This window comes from Mizuhopecten yessoensis, unplaced genomic scaffold (genome assembly GCF_002113885.1).
Source record: "Mizuhopecten yessoensis strain PY_sf001 unplaced genomic scaffold, ASM211388v2 scaffold343, whole genome shotgun sequence".
NCBI lineage: Eukaryota > Metazoa > Mollusca > Bivalvia > Pectinida > Pectinidae > Mizuhopecten > Mizuhopecten yessoensis.
This window is the reverse complement of record NW_018403499.1, coordinates 59,031-70,683: the sequence shown is the minus strand read 5'-3', so window position 1 is coordinate 70,683 and position 11,653 is coordinate 59,031. Positions and strand designations below refer to the sequence as shown.

Here is an 11,653-nt window from a genome sequence, read left to right as displayed (position 1 = left end):
CTGATACAAAAAGTATGTCCACACGTCAACACAAGGTCTCAACGCGGATACAAAAAGTATGTCCCAACGTCAACACAAGGTCTCAACGCTGATACAAAAATTATGTCCACACGTCAAAACAAGGTCTCAGTGCTGATACAAAAAGTATGTCCACACGTCAACACAAGGTCTCAACGCTGATACAAAAAGTATGTCCACACGTCAANTGTCCACACGTCAACACAAGGTCTCAACGCTGATACAAAAAGTATGTCCACACGTCAAAACAAGGTCTCAGTGCTGATACAAAAAGTATGTCCACACGTCAACACAAGGTCTCAACGCTGATACAAAAAGTATGTCCACACGTCAAAACAAGGTCTCAGTGCTGATACAAAAAGTATGTCCACACGTCAACACAAGGTCTCAACGCTGATACAAAAAGTATGTCCACACGTCAAAACAAGGTCTCAGTGCTGATACAAAAAGTTTGTCCCCATGTCAACACAAGGTCTCAATGCTGATGCAAAAAGTATTTCCCCACGTCAACTCAAGGTCTCAATGCTAATACAAAAAGTATGTTCCCTTGTCAACACAAGGTCTCAACGCAGATACAAAAAGTATGTCCCCACGTCAACACAAGGTCTCAATGCTGATGCAAAAAGTATTTCCCCCCGTCAACTCAAGGTCTCAATGCTAATACAAAAAGTATGTTCCCTTGTCAACACAAGGTCTCAACGCAGATACAAAAAGTATGTCCCCACGTCAACACAAGGTCTCAATGCTGATGCAAAAAGTATTTCCCCACGTCAACTCAAGGTCTCAAGGCATATACGAAAAGTATGTCCCCACGTCAACACAAGGTCTCAACGCAGATACGAAAAGTATGTTCACACGTCAACACAAGGTCTCAACGCAGATACAAAAGTATGTTCACACGTCAACACAAGGTCTCAATGCAGATACAAAAAGTATGTCCCCACGTCAACACAAGGTCTCAACGCTGATACAAAAAGCATGTCCCCACGTCAATACAAGGTCTCAACGCTGATACGAAAAGCATGTCCCCACGTCAACACAAGGTCTCAACGCTGATACAAAAAGTATGTCCCCACGTCACCACAAGGTCTCAATGCAGATACGAAAAGCATGTCCCCACGTCAACACAAGGTCTCAATGCTGATGCAAAAAGTATGTTCCCACGTCATCACAAGGTCTCAATGCTGATACAAAAAGCATGTCCCCACGTCAATACAAGGTCTCAACGCAGATACGAAAAGAATGTCCCCACGTCAACACAAGGTCTCAATGCAGGTACGAAAAGCATGTCCCCACGTCAACACAAGGTGTCAACGCTGATACAAAAAGTATGTCCCCACATCAACACAAGGTCTCAATGCAGATACAAAAAGTCTGTCCCCACGTCAACACAAGGTCTCAACGCGGATACGAAAAGCATGTCCCCACGTCAACACAAGGTCTCAATGCAGATACGAAAAGCATGTCCCCACGTCAACACAAGGTCTCAATGCTGATGCAAAAAGTATGTTCCCACGTCATCACAAGGTCTCAATGCTGATACAAAAAGCATGTCCCCACGTCAATACAAGGTCTCAACGCAGATACGAAAAGAATGTCCCCACGTCAACACAAGGTCTCAACGCAGATACGAAAAGAATGTCCCCACGTCAACACAAGGTCTCAATGCTGATGCAAAAAGTATGTTCCCACGTCATCACAAGGTCTCAATGCTGATACAAAAAGCATGTCCCCACGTCAACACAAGGCCTCAACGCTGATACAAAAAGTATGTCCAACACAAGGTCTCAACGCAGATACAAAAGTATGTTCACACGTCAACACAAGGTCTCAATGCAGATGCAAAAAGTATGTCCCCACGTCAACACAAGGTCTCAACGCAGATACGCAAAGTGTGCCCCCACGTCAACACAAGGGCTCAACGCAGATACGAAAAGTATGTCCCCACGTCAACTCAAGGTCTCAACGGAGATACAAAAAGTATGTCCACACGTCAACACAAGGTCTCAACGCTGAGAAAAAAAGTATGTCCACACGTCAACACAAGGTCTCAATGCTGATGCAAAAAGTATGTTCCCACGTCATCACAAGGTCTCAATGCTGATACAAAAAGTATGTCCCCACGTCAATACAAGGTCTCAACGCAGATACGAAAAGTGTGCCCCCACGTCAACACAAGGTCTCAACGCATATACGAAAAGTATGTCCCCACGTCAACTCAAGGTCTCAACGGAGATACAAAAAGTATGTCCACACGTCAACACAAGCAAGGTCTCAACGCAGATACAAAAGTATGTTCACACGTCAACACAAGGTCTCAATGCAGATACAAAAAGTGTGTCCCCACGTCAACACAAGGTCTCAACGCGGATACGAAAAGCATGTCCCCACGTCAACACAAGGTGTCAACGCTGATACAAAAAGTATGTCCCCACATCAACACAAGGTCTCAATGCAGATACAAAAAGTATGTCTCCACGACAACACAAGGTCTCAACGCTGATACAGAAATTATGTCCACACGTCAAAACAAGGTCTCAGTGCTGATACAAAAAGTATGTCCACACGTCAATACAAGGTCTCAACGCTGATACGAAAAGCATGTCCCTCTCAACGCAGATACAAAAGTATGTCCCCACGTCAACACAAGGTCCCTCCGCAGATACAAAAAGTATGTCCACACGTCAACCCAAGGTCTCAACGCTGATACAAAAAGCATGTCCCCACGTCAACACAAGGCCTCAACGCTGATACAAAAAGTATGTCCAACACAAGGTCTCAACGCAGATACAAAAGTATGTTCACACGTCAACACAAGGTCTCAATGCAGATACAAAAAGTATGTCCCCATGTCAACACAAGGTCTCAACGCTGATACAAAAAGTATGTAAGTATGTCCCCACGTCAACACAAGGTCCCTCCGCAGATACAAAAAGTATGTCCACACGTCAACACAAGCAAGGTCTCAACGCAGATACAAAAGTAAGGTCTCAACGCAGATACGAAAAGTGTGCCCCCACGTCAACACAAGGTCTCAACGCGGATACAAAAAGTCTGTCCCCACGTCAACACAAGGTCTCAACGCTGATACAAAAAGCATGTCCCCACGTCAACACAAGGTGTCAACGCTGATACAAAAAGTATGTCCCCACATCAACACAAGGTCTCAATGCAGATACAAAAAGTATGTCTCCACGACAACACAAGGTCTCAACGCTGATACAGAAATTATGTCCACACGTCAAAACAAGGTCTCAGTGCTGATACAAAAAGTATGTCCACGCGTCAACACAATGTCTCAACGCTGATACAAAAAGTATGTCCACATGTCAACTCAAGGTCTCAACGCAGATACAAAAAGTATGTCCCCACGTCAACACAAGGTCTCAACGCAGATACGAAAAGTGTGCCCCCACGTCAACACAAGGTCTCAACGCAGATACGAAAAGTATGTCCCCGCGTCAACACAAGGTCTCATCGCTGATACAAAAAGTATGTCCCCACGTCAACACAAAGTCTCAACGCTGATACAAAAAGTATGTCCCCATGTCAACTCAAGGTCTCAACGCAGATACAAAAGAATGTCCCCACGTCAACACAAGGTCTCATCGCTGATACAAAAAGTATGTCCCCACGTCAACTCAAGGTCTCAACGCAGATTCAAAAGTATGTCCCCACGTCAACACAAGGTCTCAACGCTGATACAAAAAGTATGTCCCCACGTCAACACAAGGTCTCAACGCAGATACAAAAAGTATGTCCACACGTCAACAGAAGGTCTCAACGCTGATACAAAAAGTATGTCCACATGTCAACTCAAGGTCTCAACGCAGATACGAAAAGTATGTCCCCACGTCAACACAAGGTCTCAACGCAGATACAAAAAGTATGTCCACACGTCAACAGAAGGTCTCAACGCTGATACAAAAAACCCATCAGGTATATACTTACCTGCCATTTCTGTGATGAAGCAAGTATGTCCCCGCGTCAACACAAGGTCTCATCGCTGATAGAAAAGTGTGTCCCAACGTCAACACTAAGTCTCGACACTGAGACAGCATTAGGACCCAATATCATCATCAGGACTTCAAATTGATACAAAAGTATGTCCAGATGCAGACATGACCTCAGCAGTTTTACAAAAAGTTTGTCTAGCATCAACACAAGGCCTCAACATTAATACGGTAAATATGTCCGGACCGCAACACAAGGTCTCAACGCTGATACAAACGTGTGTCCCTACGTCAACACAACGTCTTAACGCTGATACAAAAGTGTGTCCCTACGTCAACACAACGTCTTAACGCTGATACAAAAGTGTGTCCCTACGTCAACACAACGTCTAAACGTTGATACGACACCAACGTTACTATTTGTCCCGCATCAGCAAAACCAACTCCCATAGAGGTTTACTAGGGCAGAGGCAATACAAACCACCTGATGGGGGAAAGGTGCCCCGGATTTGCAACGATTATTTTCACTTTTTGCAAATCATTATATTATCTCTAAACCTTTGTCTGAAATATTTAAACTTAATTACATCTACCCATCAGGTATATACTTACCTGCCATTTCTGTGATGAAGCTTTGGGGTTTCCGTCTGCTAGCATTAATGCATTTTATATGTTTTTTCCAATTAAGTCTAATACCCAAATGTGTTCGCTTAAATGCATGTCCAGGGGATGATGCAGCCCCGGATGTCACTGTTAAAGTCATGATAATTGTAATCACTTCCACTAACACAAACACTTTCCCCATATCACAGGTTAGCCCTATATCTAAAACGACCTCGCGCAAACAGTGCTTCCAATTTACCGTGTATGTGCGCCTCACGAAGTCTCTCTCTTCATCCTCCTTTCAATTTTTATTCCAAAACACTAAATCTTTGTGGGCGGTTTGCGTTCCATTTCATCTCTCCATTATATCTAGAGGCGTGATTGTAGACCGTGCCCCGGGCAAAAGTATGTCAACCCGTGCCAATTAATTAACGCCATTCTTATCACTATCTCACCTTCATTACACAAACACGTATTTTAGTCCATGTCCAAATACGTACGTCATCCAGATTTAGTTACATAACAGCAGAACTAACGGGTTTGTAGAGATACGCACTTCTACACCAGTTCCCCTCGTAAATATAACTGTAGAAGTGTTCTATGTCATATTCCAGGAACAGGAAGAAACGTCCGGGACGTGAACACTAAACATTCCGACTGAGTTCGGTAGCGTTATTTACACTTCCTAGGTTTGGGTTTTGAGAAGTGTATACGTTGAAGTTTTCTGTGATCAAGATAAGCCAATACCTCCAAGTGGGTGTCGCTATACTTACGCAATAGTAAGAATGCGATATCGTGAAAATGTATATAAGTTGTATCTGCATTGTATACGTAAGTAGCACTAGCCCAGCTGATACTGCACCGGTATGTTCATAATATACATATCCTAGAAAACGCATGGTTGTAGTTGGTAGATTGTTTGTGATTAGAAGTACAAGATAACTACTTGAGTGGTAGGTTGTGGGATTGTGTCTGCTGAAATGGTAAAACATTAGATCTGCAGTAAAACTGGAGTGGTAGAGATGGTAAATTGAAGTTAGATACACCGGAGTACTAGATAGGTTGGAGAAGTAAATTGAGTTATAAATTATGGAGTGATATATTGTACATTATACGTGATGGAATTGAAGGTTGTGTAACATTAGAATGGGAATGGTAGGTTTTCTGATTTCTTATAGGGAAGCAGTAGGTTGCATGATTAGCATTGAATCGAACTAATATACGAAACTTACTGAAGTGGTAGATTGTAACATAGGTACTGAAGTGGTAAATTGTAACATAGGTACTGAAGTGGTAGATTGTATCATAGGTACTGAAGTGGTAGATTGTAACATAGGTACTGAAGTGGTAGATTGTAACATAGGTACTGAAGTGGTAGATTGTATCATAAGTACGGAAGTGGAAGATTGTAACATAGGTACTGAAGTAGTATATTTTATGATAAATAATGAAGTGGTAGACTGTATAGTTAGTACTGAAATGGGATATTGTATGATAATTACTGAAGAAGTAGATTGTATGATAAGTACTGAAGTGGTATATTTCATAATAAATACTGGAATGGTAGATTGTATGATAAGTACTGAGAAGTAGGGTAAGTCGTAGGTTTTTTCATTAGTACCTGAGTGGTAGGTTGTATCATAGTCATAGAACAAGGGTTATAGGCTGAAATGTATCGTATTAATAGTATCGGTCGTGTGGGTCAACGATCAATAGATCTGAAAAGGTAGATTGTATAATCACATTTACCGAAGTGGCAGATTGTATAATCACATTTACCGAAGTGGTAGACGGAATGATCAAATTGCCATAGTGGTAGATAATGTGTTTACATAATAATATACTGGATTTTTCCATTTTACTTTTAAATATGTTATAATGGCTAAGTGTATGATTAGTTTTTGAAGGATGTACAGTATACTATGGTGATTGGTAGGTTGTATAGTCAATGGTTTGGTGAATAATATAGTGGTAGGTTTTGTATTAAAATGTGGAGATACTTTAGGTCTACGATTGATTCTATGATATCTATTGAAGTAGTATATTGAATCGAATAATGTAGTAGATTGTTAACTGATATGATTAATGGTATGATAAATAACAAATATGTAGGTTAACAATAACATATAGTGGTTGGTAAGTTATAACATTAATGGTATGCTAAATAATTAAGTGGTAAGTTGTATGGTAATTGTTAAGTTATATGGTGATTGGTAAGTTGTATGGTGATTGGTAAGTTTATGATGATTGGTAAGTTATATGGTGATTGGTAAGTTATATGGTGATTGGTAATTTGTATAGTGATTGGCAAGATGTATGGTGATTGGTAAGTTGTATGATGATTGGTATGTTATATGATGATTGGTAAGTTATATGATGAGTAAGTTATATGGTGATTGGTAAGTGATATGGTGATTGGTAAATTGTATGGTGATTGGGAAGTTATATGGTGATTGGTAAGTTATATGATGATTTGTAAGTTGTATGGTGATTGGTAAATTGTATGGTGATTGGGAAGTTATATGGTGATTGGTAAGTTATATGTTGATTGGTAATTTGTATGATGATTGGTAAGTTGTATGGTGATTGGTAGGTTGTATGGCGATTGGTAAGTTGTATGGTGATTGGTAAATGGTATGGTGATTGGTAAGTTATATGGTGATTGGTAGGTTGTATGGCGATTGGTAAGTTGTATGGTGATTGGTAAATTGTATGGTGATTGGGAAGTTATATGGTGATTGGTAATTTGTATGGTGATTGGTAAGTTATATAGTGATTGGTAATTTGTACAGTGATTGGTAAGTTGTATAGTGATTGGTAAGTTATATGGTGATTGATAATTTGTATGGTGATTGGTATATTGTATGGGGATTGGTAAGTTGTATGGTAATTGGTAAGTTGTATGATGATTGGTAAGTTGTATGGTGATTGGTAGGTTGTATGGCGATTGGTAAGTTGTATGGTGATTGGTAAGGTATATGGTGATTGATAATTTGTATGGTGATTGGTAAATTGTATGGTGATTGGGAAGTTATATGGTGATTGGTAAGTTATATGGGGATTGGTAAGTTATATGGTGATTGGCAAGTTGTATAGTGATTGGTAAGTTATATGGTGATTGATAATTTGTATGGTGATTGGTATATTGTATGGGGATTGGTAAGTTGTATGGTAATTGGTAAGTTGTATGATGATTGGTATGTTATATGATGATTGGTAAGTTATATGATGAGTAAGTTATATGGTGATTGGTAAGTTGTATGGTAATTGGTAAGTTGTATGGTGATTGGTAGGTTGTATGGCGATTGGTAAGTTGTATGGTGATTGGTAGGTTGTATGGCGATTGGTAAGTTGTATGGTGATTGGTAGGTTGTATGGCGATTGGTAAGTTGTATGGTGATTGGTAAGTTTATGATGATTGGTAAGTTATATGGTGATTGATAATTTGTATGGTGATTGGTATATTGTATGGGGATTGGTAAGTTGTATGGTAATTGGTAAGTTGTATGGTGATTGGTAAATGGTATGGTGATTGGTAAGTTATATGGTGATTGGTAATTTGTATGGTGATTGGTAAGATGTATGGTGCTTGTTAAGTTATATGGTGATTGGTAAGTTGTATGGTAATTGGTAAGTTGTATGATGATTGGTATGTTATATGATGATTGGTAAGTTATATGATGATTGGTAAGTTGTATGGTGATTGTTAAGTTATATGGGGATTGGTAAGTTATATGGTGATTGGCAAGTTGTATAGTGATTGGTAAGTTATATGGTGATTGATAATTTGTATGGTGATTGGTATATTGTATGGGGATTGGTAAGTTGTATGGTAATTGGTAAGTTGTATGATGATTGGTATGTTATATGATGATTGGTAAGTTATATGATGAGTAAGTTATATGGTGATTGGTAAGTTGTATAGTGATTGGTAAGATGTATGGTGATTGGTAGTGATTGGTAAGTTGTATGGTGATTGTTAAGTTGTATAGTGATTGGTAAGTTATATGGTGATTGATAATTTGTATGGTGATTGGTAAGTTGTATTTGTATAGTGATTGGTAAGTTATATGGTGATTGATAATTTGTATGGTGATTGGTAAATTGTATGGTGATTGGTTAGTTATATGGTGATTGGTAATTTGTATAGTGATTGGTAAGATCTATGGTGATTGGTAAGTTGTATGATGATTGGTAAGTTGTATGGTGATTGTTAAGTTATATGGTGATTGGTAAGTTATATGATGATTTGTAAGTTGTATGGTGATTGGTAAGTTATATAGTGATTGGTAATTTGTATAGTGATTGGTAAGATGTATGGTGATTGGTAAGTTGTATGATGATTGGTAAGTTATATGATGATTGGTAAGTTATATGATGATTGGGAAGTTGTATGGTGATTGGTACGTTATATAGTGATTGGTAATTTGTATGATGATTGGTAAGTTGTATGGTGATTGGTAAGTTATATGGTGATTGGTAAGTGATATGGTGATTGGTAAATTGTATGGTGATTGGTAAGTTATATGGTGATTGGTAATTTGTATGATGATTGGTAGGTTGTATGGCTCATTGTAAACAGTGCACTTTGTGATATACCTAATACTGCACTGATACGTTTATTGCTTCATACAGGAATGATAGTTTATTTGTCTAAATGTGCCTGAATGTCAGATGTTTATATTAAATGTTCTGGAATGACAGCTTGTAAGATACAGTGTTCTCATGTGGTAGAGTTTGTGGATATATTTTACTTTTCTTGAGTGTAAGATTTTTTTTATTAAATGTGCAGGAATGCAACGGAAGGCTTTATCATGACAGCTGGAGTTGTAGGTATTATAGTAAAGAGTGGTATATGTATGATAAGGCATGCTAAATTGTTAGATTTTAAGATTGTTCATGCTAGAGTGGTAAGCGTTGATTTCTACAAAGAAAATCTAGATACAATTTCTGTGAAATCGGAACCATTATTGAGGAACATTTCAGTAAATTCATGTCGCCATTTTGTTTCTGATTGCCAAGCTCTAACATTCTAATTGGCAATTATGCTTTACCATTACAGTCATCTGTTAAACAGTGGCTTACACGTGATTTTAAGTAATGTGTGTTGTATTTACATACACTCGTTACAGCTAAGTACATTGCTACATAAATACTTCATAAATGTTGAAAAACAGGGTCATTTTCATTAAAATCCTGTTGTATTTGGTTGCTGATAGCGCAACAAACGTTCTGGAATTCGTTCACTGGATACATTACATTAAAGTAAGTAAAACACAGGAAGTATTGATCAATGAAATGAAATATTATTAAGACTGAACATACACTTCATCATTATCTATTACATTACACTAATGCGTTACTTAGGGTAACAAGCGAGCGTGTCTTACGCGTTAGTTTCCGATGAGCTCCTGAGCTTATGTCAGCAGTCCGTATCTATGGTTAATCCATAGAACACATTATCACGCTTGTCATCTATAAGCAGTATACACTAGACACTCATAGCCTGAGTTTCTCGATACGTTCGCCAACCAAAATGAGCGTGTTTCAGTGTTCTAAGTATATGTATCTGATAAATACAGCAGGCTCGATCGATCTATTCTTGCCCATTAATGCGTTTTATAGAATCGAACAGTTGGATAGGTTATCGTAAGCAACACTATTGGTTGATAATGCAAACGGTGCTGTTTAGTAAAGTAAACTAAATATACAGTCAACTGATTATGAACAACTTTTTACTTTCTTTATAAAATCCATTTCGTATTTGTTTATATATGAAAATGTCACCATATGCCTAAACATCTTTTTTATCATAATATTAATTTATACAACAATACTCAATATTTAATAGATATGTGTAAAATTTGTTAAACATTTCATCTACATTTTTGCAAGTTAAGTATGCAATGTCACATCTAATACTTCATAGACATTACATGTTACCCGAAATATTTCATTTATATACTTGTAAGCAAAAGAGAAATGCCATGTCATATATATCAGCTATAAAGATGGAAATGAATGTCAGCTAGTGAGACAGAAATGAGGCGGCGAAGGAAAATGACAGAAATGAAGAGTCACACCTGATACCTCAGCTATAAGGATAGAAATGAAGAGTCACACCTGATACCTCAGCTATAAGGTTAGAAATGAAGAGTCACACCTGATACCTCAGTTATAAGGATAGAAATGAAGAGTCACACCTGATACCTCAGCTATAAGGATAGAAATGAAGAGTCACACCTGATACCTCAGCTTTAAGGATAGAAATGAAGTCACACCCGATATCTCAGCTATAAGGATAGAAATGAAGAGTCACAATCGTTACCTCAGCTATAAGGATAGAAATGAAAAGTCTAAATCTGGAATGCAGCAGATGAGTACTGTACTATGTTACGATGCTTTCTACTATTCCTTGACGCGGTACTTGACAAATGCGTATTGGCAATGGTTAGAATATGTGCATCAAGGGCGTCGTGCCTACTTAGCTAGACACGTGCCACTCACTGTACTCTGATCTAGGATCAATAAACCAGTCTTGGCGAACTGATATCATATGGTGTCAGTAGGAAGTAGTCTCCGTATTAACGTGTCTAGACCCGTAAAATATTGAACCATTTATAGTCATATTACTAATTTAATTTCATGAAGATGAAGAAGCATGGCCTTTCAGTTGTTAACACAATATGAAATCATACTGTTCCATTGTGCAAGGGGCCGCGGTGGCCAAATGGATAAGGCGTCTGACATCCTGCTACAACTAGCTCTCCGCCATTAGGTCGCGGGTTCGAGGTCTGCGTGGGGCAGTCGACAGGTACTGTCCGTATATCGGTGGTTTTCCCCCTGGAACACTTGCTTTCCTCTACCACCAAAACCTGGCACGTCCTTGAATGACCAAAGCTGTTAATAGGACGTAAAACAAAACAAAACAAAACCAAACTATTTTTTAAAAACAATGATAAAACCAAATCCATTGTGCAAATAAGTTTGGCATCAAATGATTATACAATGCATATGGTCACACACTATTGGCTTGCTATAATGACGATAAAGAAGCATGACCATTTAATTAATACACC

At 38.6% G+C, this 11,653-nt stretch overlaps 1 protein-coding gene across 1 annotated transcript in view; it reads right to left on the bottom strand.

Annotated features, from left to right (window-relative positions):
- LOC110446481 overlaps positions 1-5,229 on the bottom strand; it is a 78,278-nt gene extending 73,049 nt beyond the window's left edge. The window contains exon 1 of the mRNA XM_021491655.1: positions 4,584-5,229. Within this exon, the coding sequence (XP_021347330.1) occupies positions 4,584-4,776 (193 nt within the window). The 5' untranslated portion in view covers positions 4,777-5,229. The remainder of the gene's footprint in view (positions 1-4,583) is intronic.
- Positions 5,230-11,653: the final 6,424 nt, after the last annotated feature.